At 41.2% G+C, this 21,128-nt stretch overlaps 2 protein-coding genes across 2 annotated transcripts in view; one reads left to right on the top strand and one right to left on the bottom strand.

Moving 5' to 3' along the window:
• The window catches only part of LOC101736409 (uncharacterized), a 27,100-nt gene extending 7,428 nt beyond the window's left edge, over nt 1-19,672 (top strand). Inside the window, exons 8-20 of the mRNA XM_004928297.5 lie at nt 4,452-4,604; nt 5,663-5,823; nt 6,562-6,668; nt 7,902-8,014; nt 9,015-9,111; nt 12,431-12,543; nt 12,992-13,069; nt 13,990-14,112; nt 14,613-14,756; nt 15,452-15,633; nt 16,685-16,823; nt 18,364-18,478; nt 19,180-19,672. Of these exons, the coding sequence (XP_004928354.1) occupies nt 4,452-4,604; nt 5,663-5,823; nt 6,562-6,668; nt 7,902-8,014; nt 9,015-9,111; nt 12,431-12,543; nt 12,992-13,069; nt 13,990-14,112; nt 14,613-14,756; nt 15,452-15,633; nt 16,685-16,823; nt 18,364-18,478; nt 19,180-19,226 (1,572 nt within the window). The 3' untranslated portion in view covers nt 19,227-19,672. The remainder of the gene's footprint in view (nt 1-4,451; nt 4,605-5,662; nt 5,824-6,561; nt 6,669-7,901; nt 8,015-9,014; nt 9,112-12,430; nt 12,544-12,991; nt 13,070-13,989; nt 14,113-14,612; nt 14,757-15,451; nt 15,634-16,684; nt 16,824-18,363; nt 18,479-19,179) is intronic.
• The window catches only part of LOC101736535 (uncharacterized), a 38,518-nt gene continuing 36,656 nt past the window's right edge, over nt 19,267-21,128 (bottom strand). The window contains exon 3 of the mRNA XM_004928298.2: nt 19,267-21,128. Coding sequence (XP_004928355.1) covers nt 21,017-21,128 — 112 coding nt within the window. The 3' untranslated portion in view covers nt 19,267-21,016.

The following is a 21,128-nucleotide window of genomic DNA, read 5'->3' as shown; positions in this document are numbered from 1 at the left end:
TCGTCAAGGCTGATCTGATAGAACAAGGCCTACCAGTAAATTCCGTGCACCGCATGCACACCGGCCGCGGTAGGGAGCCATACAATATGGTTCTAGTCGCCCTCCAGCCTACCCCCGAGGGTAAGCACATTTTTAACATACGGACCGTCTGTAAGCTCTCCGGTATCGCCGTCGAAGTCCCCCATAAAAAAGGCACTCCTAGTCAGTGCCATAACTGCCAACTGTACGGGCACTCTTCCCGTAACTGTCACGCGCGCCCCCGATGTGTTAAGTGTTTGGGCGATCACGCCACGGCCCTCTGTACTCGCGACCAGAAAACCGCCACCGAACCACCTAGCTGCGTCCTGTGCCGAACACAGGGTCACCCCGCGAACTACCGTGGATGCCCCCGAGCTCCAAAAATAAATCGCCGCGTCGCCCGCCAAAACCGCCTCCGAGCTTCCCGCCCAGACATCAAAGTCTCAGCACCCTCTGTGCCGAAGGCTAAGCCTGCCTTCGTGCCGGCGCCGGTGCCCAGCGGCTCGGCCTGGGCTAAACCGTTGCCGTACACGAACACGGCTGCAGCTCCTCCCTCCGCGATTCGTCCCGCCCCCGCGATTCGTCCCTCCCCCGCGATCAGCACCCCGACCGCGTCCGATAATCTCGCTCTAGCGATCGACTTTTTTCAGTCGATCAACTTTGAGCGTGTTAACGCCTTGGGTGACGCCATTCGCGCCGCCTCCACTGCACAACACTTCATCGCTGTTGTGCAGGAATACGCTGACGTATACGCGTCGTTAAATACGTACGTCCTCCCCTCACTCCGCCGGTAATCAATGGCGTACATTAGTAGAATAAAGCCCTTATCCGTAACGATAGGATTTTTTAACGCTTACGGTCTCGCAAATCAACGTGATCAGGTTTGTGATTTTTTGCGTGACCATCAAATTGACATTTTCTTAGTGCAGGAGACCCTACTCAAGCCCGCGCGTCGCGACCCTAAAATCGCGAACTATAACATGGTTAGGAACGATAGGCTCACTGCTCGTGGTGGTGGTACCGTCATTTACTATAGAAGAGCCCTGCATTGCGTCCCGCTCGATCCTCCCGCGCTCGCTAACATCGAAGCATCAGTGTGCCGAATCTCACTGACGGGTCACGCGCCGATCGTTATCGCGTCCGTTTATCTTCCACCGGATAAGATCGTTCTAAGCAGTGATATCGAGGCGCTACTTGGCATGGGAAGCTCTGTCATTCTGGCGGGCGACCTAAATTGTAAACACATCAGGTGGAACTCACATACCACAACCCCTAATGGCAGGCGGCTCGACGCGTTAGTCGATGATCTCGCCTTCGATATCATCGCTCCGCTAACCCCGACTCACTACCCGCTAAATATCGCGCATCGCCCGGATATACTCGACATAGCGTTATTAAAAAACGTTACTCTGCGCTTACACTCGATCGAAGTAGTTTCAGAGTTAGATTCAGACCACCGTCCCGTCATTTTGAAGCTCGGTCGCGCTCCCGATTCCGTTCCCGTCACGAGGACAGTGGTGGATTGGCACACGCTGGGCATTAGCCTGGCTGAATCTGATCCACCATCGCTCCCGTTTAGCCCGGACTCTACCCCGTCTCCTCAGGATACCGCTGAAGCCATAGACATCTTAACGTCACACATCACCTCGACATTAGATAGGTCATCGAAGCAAGTTGTAGCGGAGGACTTCCTTCACCGCTTCAAATTGCCCGACGATATTAGGGAACTCCTTAGAGCTAAGAACGCCTCGATCCGCGCCTACGATAGGTATCCTACCGTGGAAAATCGTACTCGAATGCGTGCCCTACAACGCGACGTAAAGTCTCGCATCGCCGAAGTCCGAGATGCCAGATGGTCTGATTTCTTAGAAGGACTCGCGCCCTCTCAAAGGTCTTACTACCGCCTAGCTCGTACTCTCAAATCGGATACGGTAGTAGCTATGCCCCCCCTCGTAGGCCCCTCGGGCCGACTCGCGGCGTTCGATGATGACGAAAAAGCAGAGCTGCTGGCCGATACATTGCAAACCCAGTGCACGCCCAGCACTCAATCCGTGGACCCTGTTCATGTAGAATTAGTAGACAGTGAGGTAGAACGCAGAGCCTCCTTGCCACCCTTGGATGCGTTACAACCCGTCACCCCGATGGAAGTTAAAGACTTGATCAAAGACCTACGTCCTCGCAAAGCTCCCGGTTCTGACGGTATATCTAACCGTGTTATTAAACTTTTACCCGTCCAACTCATCGTGATGTTGGCATCTATTTTTAATGCCGCTATGGCTAACTGTATCTTTCCCGCGGTGTGGAAAGAAGCGGACGTTATCGGCATACATAAACCCGGTAAACCAAAAAATCATCCGACGAGCTACCGCCCGATTAGCCTCCTCATGTCTCTAGGCAAACTGTATGAGCGTCTGCTCTACAAACGCCTCAGAGACTTCGTCTCATCAAAGGGCATTCTCATCGATGAACAATTCGGATTCCGTGCAAATCACTCATGCGTACAACAGGTGCACCGCCTCACGGAGCACATTCTCGTGGGACTTAACCGACCAAAACCGATCTACACGGGAGCCCTCTTCTTCGACGTCGCAAAAGCGTTCGACAAAGTCTGGCACAACGGTTTGATTTTCAAACTTTTCAACATGGGCGTACCGGATAGTCTCGTGCTCATCATACGGGACTTCTTGTCTAACCGCTCTTTTCGATATCGAGTAGAGGGAACCCGCTCCTCCCCGCGACCACTCACGGCTGGAGTCCCGCAAGGCTCCGTTCTTTCTCCGCTCCTATTTAGTTTATTTGTCAATGATATTCCCCAGTCGCCGCCGACCCAGCTAGCCTTATTCGCTGACGACACAACCGTTTACTACTCAAGTAGAAACAAGTCCCTAATCGCGAGTAAGCTCCAGAGTGCAGCGTTAACCCTCGGACAGTGGTTTCGAAAATGGCGCATAGACATCAACCCAGCGAAAAGCACAGCAGTGTTATTTCAAAGGGGAAACTCTCCGCTTATTTCCTCCCGCATTAGGAGGAGAAATATCACACCCCCGATCACCCTCTTCGGCCAACCTATACCCTGGACCAGGAAGGTCAAGTACCTGGGAGTAACCCTGGATGCATCCATGACATTCCGTCCGCATATAAAAACAGTCCGTGACCGTGCCGCATTTATTCTCGGTAGACTCTATCCCATGATCTGTAAGCGGAGTAAAATGTCCCTTCGGAACAAGGTGACACTTTACAAAACTTGCATAAGGCCCGTCATGACTTACGCGAGTGTGGTGTTCGCTCACGCGGCCCGCACACACATAGACACCCTCCAATCCCTACAATCCCGCTTTTGCAGGTTAGCCGTCGGGGCTCCGTGGTTCGTGAGGAACGTCGACCTTCACGACGACCTGGGCCTCGAATCGATCCGCAAACATATGAAGTTAGTGTCGGAACGTTACTTCGATAAGGCTATGCGTCATGATAATCGCCTTATCGTTGCCGCCGCTGATTACTCCCCGAATCCTGATCACGCAGGAGCAAGTCACCGTCGTCGCCCTAGACACGTCCTTACGGATCCATCAGATCCAATAACTCTTGCATTAGATACCTTCAGCTCTAACACTAGGAGCAGGCTGAGGAACCCCGGTAACCGTACTCGTCGAACTCGACAAAGAGGTCGACGTGCAACCTAACCCATGCATCAGCCCGCTGAGTTTCTCGCCGGATCTTCTCAGTGGGTCGCGATTCCGATCCGGTAGTAGATTCATTCGCGAAGCAATTGCTCTTGAGTTGTTAGGTCTCCTTCGGAGGCGCTCGGGCAGTTGTTAGCAAATTCCCCCCCTCCTGGCTGAGCCTTTGCTCGCCCACCTGTCCTGGTGAAGCTGGAAAGGCCTCCGGGCCACCAGTAATGTTTCAATCATAAAAAAAAAAAAAAAAAAAAAAAACCACACATCTTTTTTTTATTTTAGTTGTTTTTTGGATATTTTCCATTTTAAATTTAGTGCTATTATAATAAATGTTAAATCGTAAATAAAAAGGCAAAACAGAAACACTAACTAATAGTTTAAATAGGGGCGCTAAAAAGGTATTGTGCCCGAGGCGCGAGTTAAGTTCGCTAAGCCACTGACTTTTTGATACATATTTAGGGCCTTTATGTGTGTGGACGAGCTCACAGCCCACCTGATGTTAAGTGGTTACTGGAGCCCATAGACATCTACAACGTAAATGCGCCACACACCTTGAGATATAAGTTCCAAGGTCTCAGTATGGTCACAATGGCTGCCCCACCTGGTACCTGCCCGCGGGGCTCGAACACCGGTGCATCGCTAGATACGAATGCACCGGACGTCTTATCTTTTAGGTCCCGACGACTTCATGGGCCTTAGACTGTAATATCTGCTTTATATCGATTGTGAAGAACAAACAAGGGCATCATTTTGTGATAGGTGTCCGCGAGAATTCAAGCCGCGGAGCAAGCGGTTAGTCGAATGGCAGACCTATTAACGCAGCTGGCATCAGTAGGAGCCATCCCCCAGGAGCTGGTAAAAGCTATTCGGGACATGAAGGCGGAAGCGGACCGGGCGGCCGCCGCTGGTGAGGTTAGTATTTAATCATCATCATCATCATCATTATTTCCTATTACCCTCTGCTGGGGTGTAGGGCTCGATTTTTTTTCATTGTTTATATGGGTGGACGAGTTCACAGCCCACCTGGTGTTAAGTGTTAAGTCCCATAGATATCCACTGCGTAAATGCGCCACCCACCTTGAGATACAAGTTTTAAGGTCTCAAGTATAGTTACAACGGCTGCCCCACCCTTCAAACCGAAACGCATTACTGCTTCACGGCAGAAATAGGCAGGGTGGTGGTACCCACCCACGCGGACTCACAAGAGGTCCTACCACCAGTTATCCTTCCATTTACATCGGTCTTGGGCAGTCTGTTCTAGCTCCTCCCACGTCATGCCGAAGACGACTAACTCCTACTCCACCGAGCGATGCCAAGTTGTTCTGGTAGTATTTAATAGACAAACATAATTACTGCTTAATTTCTAGTCGAACCTGTCGCTTGCGACGATGGTCTCGAGGAGTAAATTAACCCACAGACATAGCCCACTAAGTTTCTCGCTGGATCTTCTGAGTGGGTCGCGTTTCCGATCCGGTGGTAGATTCTGCGAAGCACTGTTGTTGCTAGGGATAGTGTTAACAACGTCGCTTGAGCCCCGCGAGCCCCGTGAACTAGTCATTCTGCGAATTCAGTATAACCCCTCGAGGCTACTAGAATAGGTAGAAAAAAAACTGCTTAATTGATTGCATTGTAAATTATTGATTCTTTACGTGCAATGGTGGTTGCTTTCCCGTGTCTATGATAATAATATGTATTTGTATAAATCGTTAAAGTGACATTTCGCTAAACAAAGGGCATTTAATTTTTTAATTAAAGTTGCTTTTTATCTGGTATTAGCATCAAGAATTTGATGTTTTTAATTGAACTTTAATTATTTTTACTCCATTCACATAGCTGATTTAGAAGTCACTGTTCGAACGATAGGGATCATAGAAAACAGTCTTTTCTAATCTGATAAAGGCTATTTTCATTTAAGATATCTGGCCTCGAGATAATGTTAATCCGGATACGTGTTTATGTTCCTACGACAGTCGGCAGGCGGTCCTAGGAAATCTGTAGCGATAGAATCTGCAGACAGTCCAGAGTCTACTGCGACGCAGCCGTCGAAGATGACCGATACCAGACCGAGCGTGGATTCCAAGACGTCTGCGACTTCTGTCACAGCGCAGCCAGTCACTCGGAAGGAGATGGAGTTAGTTTTTAATGACTCGGATATTGAGAATTATGTTTCAGCATCGTAATAAATGCAAATATCGGTATCGTTATACAAATATCGATATGCAATATCGATGAAGGTATATTTCAACACATGACATTATTTTAAACAATTTAATTTTTATTTATTTTTTTATTTATACTTATTGTACACAAAAAGAAAATACAATAAAAACAGATTTAAAGAATGTCTAAATACTATGTACAAAGGCGAGCTTAACTCAATCATGAGTTTTCTTCCAGCAAACCATTAGCAGAGAGAAATACGATGTATAAGAGGGGAATAGTGTACAATATAAGAGCTATTTTGATTTGATTTGATTTGAATATAAGATCTTCCTAGTCGGATACTCTTGGCAGAGTAGTCATGGAACAATTTACTTAAACATCTCTACTAATATATAAATTATCTACAGTGGTTTTTACGGATGTTCCGTTATAACTACTGAACCATGCATCCGTCCGATTGACTTGAAACTTGGTATCCATCTATAAAATACATGCACTTAATGGATAGGCTAATATTTATATGAGTTTTGGACTCCGTACACCAGTTGCGGGGGCGTTAATGATGAGAATCTTTGTGGGAGTGAGAAATAATAATGTTAATTTTAAATGCCCAGCGAAGCGGACGGGTACAGCTAGTATAATAATAAGTTTACTTGTTGGCAGAATAGATATGCTAAGAAATTTATTTGTATTTGTTGTACCTTAGCGATATGTTAGAAAGCCTCAAAGAAGAATTAATGAAAAACATGCATCATATGTCGGCGAAGGCTGCTTCTTCGGCAGATACAGCTGCTTACACTGCGAAGAACGTTGGTAAGTTTAGAAGTGCAAATAATAGCGAACACGAGGTTCCCTTTTAACTTTTCACAAACGCCTACCATTCCATTCATTGTGACGTCATTTGGGGTTAAAATAACAAGCTAACAGTAGATTGTACACGAATTCATAACAACTAGTTTTTACAGCGTTGCTGCTTAGATTGACGGGATTTAATTCAATTTTTTTCTTTAAAACTAACTTTTTTTTAAAATTATACCAACATTATTCGATTTTCGGCATATATCAGGCACCAATTTTTTTCCCCATACCTATTCACTGGTAGCCGAAGGGGCTATTCCAGTTACTTTACAATCGTGTTGTTACTGATGTCGGATTGACAATTTAGTTGTATTCATGTATTTGATATATTTCTAATCACGTTAATATATCGAAGAGGGGGAGGAGGAAGGAGGAGGGAGGGGTGAATGAATGGCTATTTGGTTTAAGCGATATTTTTGCAGCTTTACAGGAGAGCCATTTTAAATTTATAATTTGGAAAAATATCATAAAAAAAAACTTCGGCTATTTGAATGGAGTAAACTTCATTGAATTTATAAACATCGAACTCTTGTATGTACTACCAAATAAAACGCAGCTTTAATTGCAAAGATAAATGTCGCATATTAAGCAAAATGTCGTTTAACCCAAATATCCTTTCACGCCTCGATATTACGTCTAGATTGTTTTTTTTTAATACGCTTTTATTAGCTTCAGACGAATGTATCTTAATATGTTAGTATGTAACGGAATCTTTGAACATGATTTTGACTCCCTTCAAAACGTCGGATTAACTCGAAATTTTGTATACTTATTAAGGACCGATGACAATTCAATATTAAAAAAAGTTGAAATTCAACAAAAAAAAGAAAATTATATAATACTTTAAAAAAACAAACAAAATACGCTTTTATAGAAAATTTAACTAAAAAATAGAAAATAAATTTCAATAAATTTGAATTAAAAATAGTGAAAGAAAAAATGCGTGGGGTGCTTGGTATCAGTAGTTATAAATATTTTATGAACAGATATGAGTGGAAGGGTTATTTTGATATAACCCTGAAAAGCACCCCACGCTTTTTTACAATAAAATATTTTTTTCTTACACTATTTTTAATTCAAAGTTATTAAAATTTAATTTCTATTTTTTAATTGGATTTTCTATAAAAGCGTATTTTATTCGTTTTTTTTAAACTATTATTTATTTATTAAATGAATATTTCGTTTTAGCTGACAAGCTGGGAACAGCGTTAGCGGTCAATACTCGCCTGAACACACTGCATTCGCTTGTGGCCGATTATTCCGAGCAACTATCGGGATTCGATGCCGGATTAACAACTCAGGTTGGTATTGAAGGGGGGAGGGGGGGGAGGTCAAGTTAACAGTCGCCTGAACACACTGCATTCGCTTGTGGGGCAAGTTGTGAAGCCGAAAGAGTCGGTAGCATTATTAAGTATCGTAGGTACTTAGCGGTAGCACGGTGACTAGGTTCATATCAGCATAACCTAGGAATCCTATGACGTACAGCAGCCCAAGATCTGCAGTTCGTCAATTTCCAAATACCCCGTGTGCCTCCTAGGCGCGGATACCTCGGAGGAGGTTCAGCCCCCTTTTTTAAAGTGAAAACTTCTTTAGAATCGTTGTGATTTCAAACCGGATGCAACGGAAAAAACGACAGGTAAGATACACAAATACAAAAATGTGTAGGATGAAGCGAGCAAAGAATGAGACAGAAATATACATACTATTTAATACAGCGCCATCTGTGAGATTTTTTAATACTAACGTGTGTATGAAAGCTCTTGTAGTGAATTTTAATTTAGGATTATACGTGAAATTAAAATATCAATTCACAGAGGGCGCTACCTTACAATTATTTACTAATGACAAAATTTTACATATACTTAAGACGTTTAGGATAATTGTATTTTAATTTTGGAAGGTTTCACTTCTACCACGTGTGAATTGCACACATATAATTTTTTTTTTCGGGTCGGGGCCGAACCTCCTACGAGTTTCCCGAGCATAGGGGGCGCGCGGCGTATGTGGGACTGGTCTGCGACTGCGAGACCCCGGGCCCAAGGATGAGGTTCGGCCCCCTTACCCAAAAGGATGTATAGTAGCTTACAAACCATCTGTGTTTAAGCAAAGAAGCTAATTACATATTGTCAGCAAATCAAAAAATGTAACGCATTTACTCTCTTTTTCTTTTGTCGTATCACTCTTGTCGGAGCGGTCGTGGTCGTTATTCAGTTTCATTGCTGTGGGTAGATGCTATGCGTTTATAGTTATGTCCTAATTATGTCAGAACTTCAGTCTGTATGTATCTTTCCGTGTGCGCAGATGCAAAGCTTCAAAGAGCAAATTGTTCAGATCGATTCGGATCTCAAGAACGGATTGAAACTAATGGAAAAGGCTAACAATAGTGGCGAAACAGCCGGTTAGTTTTACATTATATAATAATAATAACTGGGAAAGAATCACGCACGATCATCAGGCGCCAAATTAGGATTCGCTTATACCAGAGACTGACATAGACACTTGTATACGTGTAAATATATACATACACATATATATAGATAATAAGCATCCAGACAAAGAGAAAAGAGCCCTGTTCAAAATGTTTGCCCGATGTGAGAATCGAACCCACTGCCCTCAGCGCATATCAAGAGTCAGAGCACTAACAGTTTTTATTTATTTATTTATTTTATTATTATTTGTGGTCACAGTTTAACAAAGATTAATAAGCTAATATTAATAAATGTATGACTATGTCCTGCTAGTAAAGCGTACAAATATTAGGTGTAAGTCTACATAAAAATAAAAAATAAAACTTAAATTATTCTACTTTATCATCTTAATTATCTAAAGTTATCGTCTAAATATTCTGACATACTATAGTAAGCCTTATCTATTAAAAATACTTGCAATTTTTGCTTAAAATCTTGTAAATCTACTGTCTTCAAAATTTTTATTGGTAGTTTATTAAATATTCTTGATGACATACTAAAAAAACTCTTGTCATAAAGGGCAGTTCTATGAGGCAGCGAAGAGATCTTTAAAGTATTCCTAACAGATTGCGGTTTTGCAAACAGATGTTTGTTCGTTTTGACAAAAATCGCTACCTCATAAATATATAACGATGTAAAAGTCATGATTTTAAACTTTTGAAAGAAAGGCTTACATGAGTCTGGTACATGAATGTTTGCTATAGCACGCACACATTTCTTTTGTGCTTTAAATACGTACTCTGTATTAGTGGCATTTCCCCAGAATATTAAAGCATATCTAAGGGTTGACGCCACATATGCATGGTAAGCTGTCAGTACAGCTGATTGGTCTACTACTTTCGCTAACTTATACAAGGCATACGTATATTGGTTTAATTTTTTACATATTGTATCAATGTGTGTTTGCCATTTCATATCATTATCAATCCAAATACCCAGAAATTTAGTACTATTCACTTCTTCAATATGTGTCCCATCATATTCTATTTTCAAAGAGTGTTGTATTTCTTGTGGGTACTACTGCCCCATTGATTTATAATATTATGTATGTTTAATATTATGTAAATGATAGTAAATAGTAAATAAAGATTTATACAAGTAATACTAAGAATATGAAGCTATATATACTTATAACTAGTCAGGTCATAAGTATTGTCACACAGTAAAAACTTTTCTTTTAGAATGCTGGCCACAAAAAAGTTTATTGAATTCGAATTTCGAATTGTTCATGAAAATAAAAATGTATACTTTTAGAATTTTACTCATTTTTAAATATGGAGTGGACGCTTAAAGAAGACCGTGTTGCAGTTATTGCGTTGCATCGTTGCGGTTACGCGCCAATTCAAATTTTTAACATACTGAAAATTTTGAATATAACCAAAAGATTCGTTTATCGTACCATCAAACGATACAATGAAGACTCTAGTGTAGATGACAGGTCAAGAAGTGGTCGTCCTCGGTCTGTTAGGACTCCAGCAGTGATAAAAGCTGTGAAGGCGCGAATTCAAAGAAATCCCAAACGTAAGCAGAAACTGTTGGCCCTTCAGACGGGGTTAAGCAGAACCACGGTGAAAAGGGTGTTAAATGAAGAATGATGCTCGTCTAATGGACCTGAGACTGAAGAGATGCCGCGCTTTGTTGAAGCGGTACGTGGGGAAAATATATCGGGAAATTCTTTTTTCGGATGAAAAAATTTTTACTGTAGAAGAGAGCTACAACAAACAAAATGATAAGGTGTATGCACACAGTAGTGAAGAAGCGAGCAACCGTATTCCGCGTGTCCAACGAGGTCTTTTTCCATCCTCGCTCATGGTATGGTTGGGAGTTTCTTATTGGGGCTTAACAGAGGTACATTTTTGTGAGAAAGGTGTAAAAATGAATGCAGTTCTGTATCAAAATACAGTCCTGACGGAGCCCTCGTGGAACCTGTTTACCATACCATGATCAATAACAGGCACTGGGTATTCCAACAAGATTCGGCGCCAGCTCATAGAGCGAAGAGCACACAAGACTGGCTGGCGGCGCGTGAAATCGACTTCATCCGGCACGAAGACTGGCCCTCCTCCAGTCCAGATTTGAATCCGTTAGATTACAAGATATGGCAACACTTGGAGGAAAAGGCGTGCGCAAAGCCTCATCCCAATTTGGAGTCACTCAAGACATCCTTGATTAAGGCAGGCGCCGATATTGACATGGACCTCGTTCGTGCTGCGATAGACGACTGGCCGCGCAGATTGAAGGCCTGTATTCAAAATCACGGAGGTCATTAACATAAACTTTAGTGTCATAAGAATCCATGTTTTGTTAAGTTCATTTTGGTATACGAATGATTACATAATGAATAAACTTGTTTCAATTATTTTACATTAAACATGTGACAGAATTTATGACCTGACTAAGTATATACATAACTTTTTATCAAGCTATTTGTATACGTGTTGCAGTTATTGCGTTGCATCGCAATATGTATTCTATGTTAGCAAATCCCACCCCTCCTGGCTGAGCCTTTACTCCGGCACGTGTCCTGGTGAAACTGGAAAGGCCTTCGAATCCTTCATTCACACAAAAATATACACAAGGTCCTCCATAGGTCTGCGGGAATGATCGAGAGCTGCCTATTTTTCGTTGTATCGTATAGTAGTGGTTTAACTTGAGTATAGTGACGGTTTATTTGCAATCCACGACATATTTATTATGACTCGTTTTATAAATACTTTGTTTGTAGAGCATTAATTGACGCCGATGTTGACGTGTTTGATGATTTTGAAACTGATGATTCAAATTTGCACTTGGCTCTGTAATTTCAAATGCTTTATGACGATAGGCTTCGACTTAACATCGACTGTAGATCTTAAGAAAGACTTAAGAAATGTTCACGATTGATTTCCGCGGTGAAGGAATAACATCGTGTAATAAAAATCAAACCCGCAAAATTATAATTTGCGTAATTACTGGTCGTAGGACCTCTTGTGAGTCCGTACGGGTAGGTACCACCACCACCCTGCCTATTTCTGCCGTGAAGCAGTAATGCGTTTCGGTTTGAAGGGCGGGGCAGCCGTTGTAACTATACGGAGACCTTAGAACTTATATTTCAAGGTGGGTGGTGTATTTACGTTGTAAATGTCTATGGACTCCAGTAACCACTTAGTACCAGGCGGGCTGTGAGCTCGTCCACCTATCTAAGCAATAAAAAAAAGAATATTTGGAATGTTATTGTTTTTTTTTAAATACATACCTTCCTTAATACAGCTATAATGGAATTGACTGAGCGCTACGAGGGTCTCGTCTCCGACTTGGAACAGACTACTAGTGCTCATCAGGGTCTCACCCATACACAAGCGCAGCTTGAAGATCAACTACAAGTATGATCATCATCAATAATTTTTTTTATGTTGATTTGTTTATTTCATTGAGATAATTAGTTTGTAGTTACGTAATACGTCGAACGTAATGGGATGTTTAAACTACTCCCCGAATCCTGATCACGTCTGGAAGGTCGTGTTGTGAGTCCGCACGGGTAGGTACCACCGCCCGGCCTATTTCTGCCGTGAAGCAGTAATGCGTTTCGGTTTGAAGGGTGGGTGGGGCATTGACATTGTAAATGTCTGTGTGCTCCGCTAACAACTTAACACTAGGTGGGCCGCGAGCGCGTTCGTACATTTAAGCAATAAACAAAAAACATTTTGTGGTAAACAATCCCGTATTACCGGGTTACGATATATGTTGGTATAACACTACACTGATTTGACTTTGTTTTTCGAGATTAAGGAACAATAAATAATTCAGTTTTCTTGGTTGTCGGTCTCATAGAAAATGCTGGAATGCATTGAAATGCTGCGCGAGCAGAAGGCTGATCGCGATGAGGTTGCGGACGGTCTTAGGGATAAGGTATGAGATTAATTTAAATGCTTAATGATACTTTAGATGTAGCCGAATAACTGGCTTTTGATGTAAGCTATCGGTTTAGCGCCGGCGAACAGTAAAGTCGCTACTGTTGCTTTAGTAATAACACTTATATTCGTTTGAAAGCTCGTTTGCTGAAGGATACTTCATGGCGCCCGAAGAAACCGCGAGCGACGAATTCATCCCACAGCGTTTTGTATAAAACTAAAATCTTCTAAATTATTCTGTTAGGTTAGGTTATAAAGGACTGTAGGGAGCGGTTTGGCTCTGCCCCTGGCATTGCTGAAGTCCATGGGCGTCGGTAACCACTCACCATCAGGTGGGCCGTATGCTCGTCTGCCTACAAGGGCAATAAAAAAATTTTAGGACGATTTCTAATATTTGAAAGGAAATGTCTTCCCATTCAAAGTTACAATGTAACAAAACACGTAATACCATTCTATTTGATTATTTTAATGTAATCTTTATAAGTATTAGGCGTATTTTTAGAAAAAATCATATTATTGAGGTTCTATAATATAATTGTTTGAAATGATACCATCATATCGTTCTTACGATCGCACCGTCTGCCACCGGAGTAGAGTTCATTCATACTACCTGGAGCCACTGCGTTTATCACAGTGTGCTTCCAGAGATCTTTTTTGCCACGTATCATCCGGCTTTGGAATGAGTTCCCCTCCACGGTGTTTCCCGAGCGCTTTGACATGTCCTTCTTCAAACGAGGTTTGTGAAGAGTATTAAGCGGTAGACAGCGGCTTGGCTCTGCCCCTGGCATTGCTGAAGTCCATGGGCGACGGTAGCCACTCACCATTAGGTGGGCCATATGCTCGTCTGCCTACAAGGGCAATAAAATAATAATAATGATAATGATACTATGTTATGTGTAACTCTATAAAGTATTATAGGCGGATATCTCACGGCTTGCGGGCTTGTTGTCCGAATTAGACTTCGCACAGGCCCGATCTGAACTCGAACGGCGTTTGGAGCTCTGCCATGAAAAGTTCAACAAGCAGGAAGCGGTTTGGATGGTAGCTTCTATGCCAGTTTGTTTTCTGTCATAATTTTAATGCTGTCACACCCAGCTGACTGTGCCCTCGGTACGTATAAGCGACGGGAGTTTTCAGTCGATGTTGGACGGATGTTGGAGAAGTCTGTAAGCTCGTGGATTATTTTTAAATATCACATGAAGCTAAATTTGTAGATATCTGGATCTGGTTCTACCGTAATTGTGTACTACATTTTTAACATACTTTTATTAGCTTGGTATGTATGTATGTTAAGGGAATTTTTGAATCTCATGACAATACAATAATTTTGTAGCTTTGCCTTAATATACGGACCAGAAAAATATGAAAACAATTGTTAGTTCGGATCCTTATATACGATATAAGCAATTTTTTTTTAAGTTTCTAAAATATATAATTATCTTCATGCGTTTTGTGAATGATCGGTTGTTATGTTGATCAGGAAGAAAGTCTTGTCGTTGAGGGCGAATGTTAGAGAGGTTCATATAATGGCGCTATTGCAGGGCGCCATCAGTGACCTCACATCGGTCATGGAGAGTAAGGCGCAGTTGATGCAGCTACTGTCCACCAAAGATGAAGTTCAGCAGCGTCTCGAGGAGCTGCAGGAGAAGCTGCGTAAGCTGGCCGTTTTACTTGGAGACCCGAAGGTTCGATCTTTATCATTTTTTTTTATTTCATACAGCGTGCTTAGCGCGAGTTTTTTACGTCTTGATCGCGTAAAGTTAACTCAAATTTGTATGGATTTAAAACAGCTTCCCTTTGCCACTAGGGGCGCTGTTCCGACTCCATACAAATTTGAGTTAACTTTAACGCGATCGGGAAGTAAAAAAACTGGCGCTAAGCACACAGATCTCGGTCTGTCTGTACGTTTTCTTCGCACCTTTTTACAGTTGTATTGAAACTGTTTTTGAAGTGAAACTTCTAATGCGACTTCCGACAAGGTTGCGTTAAACGTTTAAAGCTGCCATATTAGAAAGAGACAGAGCGAGAGTGAATGCGTGGCACTCGAACGCGTGCACGTAGTATTGTTGTTACAGGCCAGCGCGAGCGTTAGCAACGAGTAGCGGCCAATATTTTAACGAAGTATTAAAAAAAAATTTTTTCTATCTATAATTTAAAGTATATATAATATGAATGTTGAAGATGTCGCATCTCTTATACACAGCATTCCCTATTACAAGAGCAATATGATTTAAGGATGAAAAATGAAGAAAACCACAGTCACATACTACACATCGAAAAAGAAGTTTCACTTCATTCACACGTGCACCAAGTTGCACGCGCACCGTTTTTTTGTTTGAAAATTACTGACATTCTGGTCAGAACAAGAATGTGGTTTCAGGCGGCGATGTTGACTCGCAAGCTGTGCCGCGATGCGACGTGCGGGGCGTGCATGGCGCCCGCGCTCATGGAGCTTGAGGACGCCAACTTCGGAGCGCCTCCCCCCCTACCCGCTCTGCATCCGGCCCCCGCCGCCCCCATCGACGACATATGCTTCGACGACTTTAAACCTGAAGATCACAAGTGAGGAGAATACTTTTCTTACGTTTGGGAATTTGTGACATTGACCAACTATTTGAGCGATAAGAAACTAAGCAATTCTTTTTTCTACAATTTGTTTTGTTTGCCATTATAAGTAGATTCGCATACGATCCACTATTGATGGTGAGTGGTTATCGTCGCGGATGGACGTCAGCAATGCTAGTGGTACAGCCAAGCCATTGCATACCGCTCAGTAAGTTCTTAACCCACAGACACAGCCCACTGAGTTTCTCGCCGGATCTTCTCAGTGGGTCGCGTTTCGATCCGGTGGTCGATTCTGCAAAGCACTGCTCTTGCTAGGGCTAATGTTAGCAACACACCCGACTTGAGCCCCGTGAGCTCACCTACACGTCAAGAAGATGCTGATATAGATTAAGGCTATCAGCATACGTACGGAAAAAAGCAAGTTTTTTATTTGAGGAAGGACATGTCACACCGCTCGAGAAACACCGTGGAGGGTAGTTTATTCTAAAGCTGGATATTATAATAATCAACAGGCACAAGCCATACACCCCAAGCTAGAATTCTTTTTACTATAGATACTGGAGACTGATATACTTGTATACGTTTATATGTATCCATATACAGATAATAAACACACATGCAAAGAGCAAACGAATCTGTTCATCACACAACTGTTTGCCCGATGTTGGAAGCCGGACCTACGATCCTCGATCCAATAGCCAGAAGAGGGTAACTACTGCTCATACCCGATCCTGTGGACCGAATGGTAAACAGTCGACGTCGCCCTAAACAACTGCTCTTGCTAGAGCCAGTGTTAGCACCACTCCTGGCTTGAGCCCCGTGAGTTCAACAACACGTCAAGGTAAAGCTGAAATAGCATTTCAAGGCTATCAGTATGGGTAGGGAAAAAAAAACTACAGCACCATCGAATCAGATTTCTCGATATTATTCTCGTATGATCGTCAAACTGTGGTACAGCCGAAGGTTTTGAGCCTCATTATAAGAGGGACATGAAAACGTAAAATAATTATAGTCATATCAGTTGTAAATATGATGGTGGTAATTTCAGAGCCCGTCACATTTGCCACCGCTGGGTCGGCGGCTCTCACACTCTGATCTCGGGGGCCGGCACGAGGGGGACGGCGCCCCCCGTGGGCCTCAACGCGGCTCCCACCAAGAAATACACCGGCTACGGAATGGACGGACGTGTACGCATGATAATTGTCGTTTAAAAAAAAAACGGTGCGCGTGCAACTTGGTGCACGTGAATGAAGTGAAACTTCTTTTTCGATGTGTAGTATTGTGGTTTTCTTCATTTTTCATCCTTAAATCAGATTGCTCCTGTAATAGGGAATGCTGTGTATAAGAGATGCGACATCTTCAACATTTATATTACGTATACTTTAAATTATAGATAGAAAAATATATAATATCTATATATTTTTTAAATACTTGATTACAATATTGAACGCTAGGTACTCGTTGCTGGCGCTCGCGCTGGCCTGTAACGGGTATACTACGCGCAAGCATTCGAGTGCCTCGCATTCGCTCTCGCTTTATCTCTTGCTAGTATGGTAGCGTTAAACGTTTAACGCAACCCCGTTGGAAGTCGCATTAGAAGTTTCACTTCGAACACTATTAATAATTTAACGTATATACTGAAAAATTTTGAAAAAAAATATACTGAGCCTCATGGAAAAATCTAAGAATGAAATATACTGTTAGCAAGAAATCAAAAAGAAATCAAGAGGGTGGATGACGGCATTTACATTGTTGATGGTAATGGGCGCCGCTGACCACTTCGCACCAAGAGCGCTGTGAGCTCGTCCACCCATTTTAGCAATAAATAAATAAAAAATGTTGATTTATGCAAAGCTGCTTTGTGGATGGTTACGGTGCCAATTATTTGCGGCAAGAATACGACGGTGGTCTTAAAACTTTAAGATTATTTCCGCAATTATTAATTACGCAAATATAAATAAATTAGATGAAAGTTTTTTTTTATTGCCTAGATGGGTGGATGAGCTCACAGCCCACCTGGTGTTAAGTGGTTACTGGAGCCCATAGAAATCAACAACGTAACTGCCGCTAACCACCTTGAAATATGAGATCTAAGGTCTCAGTATAATTACAACGGCTGCCACACCCTTCAAACCGAAACGCATTACTGCTTCACGGAAGAAATAGGCAGGGTGGTGGTACTTACCCGTGCGGACTCACAAGAGGTCATGCCACCAGTAATTATGCAAATTATAATGTTGTAGGTTTGATTTTTATTACACGATATTATTCCTTCACTGTGGAAGTCAATCGCGGAGATTTGTTAAGTACGTATTTCATTAGAAAAATTGGTACCCGCCTGCGGGATTCGAACACCGGTGCATCGCTACATACGAATGCACCGGACGTCTTATCCTTTAGGCCAAGACGACTTCCTTTTTGCGACGAGCCTTTTGTTTTTACTACGTTTTGTTTCATCTTGGACTCACTCTTCCGATCTACGAATTTAGAAATCAATAAATTTTTCTGGCTTAGGTTTTTTCATTGTCGTTATATTATTTCATACGGTCAGGCGTCGTTCATAATTCATATTTTATAATCTTTTAATTTTGTATCCATTAGTAGAGCTAGTGGTTGAATTTGAAGAAAAATACAACACGAATCTAAATAAATATTTGGAGTTCTGTATTTTTCATCTCTTTCACGCACACGGATTTGGATAGATAACGTTTTGTGTATTTAATCTAGTTGTATATGCTGGAAGAAGAGTTACTGCCGTGCTTGGAGTGCAATGCTTTGAATATAGAAAAGGAGGATGCGACTTCTGTGCCCGGTCCCCGCGAGACTGGGGCTGGAGACCAAGGTAGAGAAGTAGGAGATAATCAACTCATTTATTAGGATTAAATGTAAATTTTTATTGTTATTTATATCGGGTCAACTTAGTCTTATGTTGTTACTGGAGCCCATAGATATCGACAACGTAAGTGCCGTTGAGACATTTGGTCAAGTCTCAGTATAGTACAAAGCTTGTGCCGTCCTTTAAACAGAAAGGTATTATTGCTTCACGGAAGAAACAGGCAGGGTGATGGTACCGACCTTTTTTTTTTATTGCCCTTGTAGGCAGACGAGCATACGGCCCACCTGATGGTGAGTGGTTACCGTAGCCCATGGACTTCAGCATCGCCAGGGGCAGAGCCAAGCCGCTGCCTACCGCATGCCAAGCCGCTGCCTGCCGCAGCCAAGCCGTGCCTACCGGGCGGGCTCTCAAAACGCCCTACTCCCTACTGATCATGACAAACAGACGCGACAGTTTGCAATTTGTTTGTTGAGCGACGAATCAGATTACAGATTAAACTGAGCTAAGCCTTTAGCATAGCCCACAGCACAGCACCTTAGATTGCCAACAATTAGGTTGGGAGAAAAGAAATAGTTTGGCCGGAAATTGCAGTGAAAATTCAAATATTCATTACCTATCAGTTATTTAATTATTTTAAATATGAAAGGGTAATAAAATACATATATCGAAATGCTATTGACAGTGAATATTTTTTTTATCAATTGCAGGGAGCAACCCACTCTCAACAATACAACCAAAAACAGTGGAAATTTAAAATTGAGTTTATTTTTTTTGGATATGTTCAATAAAAACGATATTTGTTTTATATTGCTTTCATTTATTCGTAAAAAAATAAATAAATAATTTATTACATTAAAATTAGCGTATTTACAGCGGTTTTTCTTACGTGAATTAAATAAATATTATTATTATTATTATACGTTGATAATCTTGTAATTTTAGAGTTTAAATTAATAATTAGTGCGGAGCTGAAGAGCTTTCATACATTTTGTTCCGATTAATTAAATAGTGAGAAAAAGTCTATTCTGAAATGTGGCTCTAAAAATATTAGAATAAAAAAAGAGTGTAATCTGTAAACATTCTCATTTGTAATTTCACGTTAATTTTTTTAATACAATAAATATTAAAACGTTAATTATATCACTTTAATATGAAAAATTTCAAATAAACTTGTCAATAAATTGTATTAATTTAGATAAATTCTATGTTTTATTTTGTCAGTTTTATCCAGCCAATTTGAATTCAAAGTTACGTCTGGAATGTTTTAAAGATAATTGTGTAGGGCTAACTGTTGTTAAAATCTATTCCAAAATCGCGATATTTTATTATCATCTCATTTACTCATCACTCAAATGCGTTGAGAGATTGAATTAGAACTGAATAAGTTAAAATAAATAAATTAAACATTAATCGAATCGAAAACATAAATAAGTACATATTTGGTAACAATAAATACATTATCCATTGACCGCTAAACAGTTATCGAGTTACATAATTTTGTGTAAATCGTCTTCTGTGATGCGGATGCGCTGGATATATCTATGATTTGCGAAATGTTTTACAATCATAATTAATTATAATTATCTATATATTAATACGTGAAGCAAAAACTTTATATCCCTTTTTAAATAAATTGCGCGGACGGAGGAGTATGAAATTTTTCACACTTATAGAGAATATAGAGAAGAAGTGCACAAACTAATTTTTTTTAAAAATAATGCATAAAAGATACATTAAATCAATAAATAAAACTTTACACACACTACATACCATGTATTTGACGCACACACGCATGCATACTATTTATTGTCAAACTTTTGTTCTTGACGTCTGTTGTCAAATTGAGAATAGAATATGGTTTTTCTTTCTTAATATTTTATATAGTGTAGTCTTGGCGAAATTTGTGATTATAGGAGTATAAAATACAATCATAATAGTGTACAAACTTACAATTCCAATTAATTATAGTCGAATTTCGACTACTGCGGGACCTCTAGTGATAAATTAAAATGTATTTTAATTATGTAATTTTATGTATTCCATTTAATTTGACTTAAATCTAAGCAACGATCTCTACAGGTTACGTACGTAATTACGTTTTAATTTTATTTGTAAAACATTTTCGCGAATCTTATCATAAATAGTTACATCTTATTAATAAATTACAATTAGCTTACATCGTAGAATAAATAGAATAATAAATTATTAATCACGATTATATTTCACCAGGATGTGAGTTTAATTTCTGCTTTTATTGCGTGTAGCCGCGGTCCGTGACTTCACTAGGAACAAAAAGGTTTTAACTGCAGTGTAGGTAGTTTGAAATTTAACCTATTTCACTTGTAGCTGTTTTTTTTTGTATGTGAAATGATATTATGAGGTTTTTATCGGTGCTCGAAGCTTCTAATTGCTTTTCTGTTAACGATATGTTACTGGTCATAAATATCGAAGTCACTCAGACATTAGAATAAAAGAAACATAATAGCGAAGTTTTAGACACATATGACGTCACGCCTGGAAGTCTTCTCTCAATGCAGGATAAGATCAGGGCGTTTGGCAATGGAACCGGCCGCAGTCGTGGTCCCGGCTCGCCGCCATGACATCTCCGAGCTGATGAGCCACTGATGAGGTGCTGGGGTCAGCGCCAAATGAAATC

The sequence above is a fragment of the Bombyx mori genome, chromosome 18 (assembly GCF_030269925.1).
Source record: "Bombyx mori chromosome 18, ASM3026992v2".
Lineage (NCBI taxonomy): Eukaryota > Metazoa > Arthropoda > Insecta > Lepidoptera > Bombycidae > Bombyx > Bombyx mori.
This window is presented reverse-complemented; position numbering and strand designations above follow the sequence as displayed.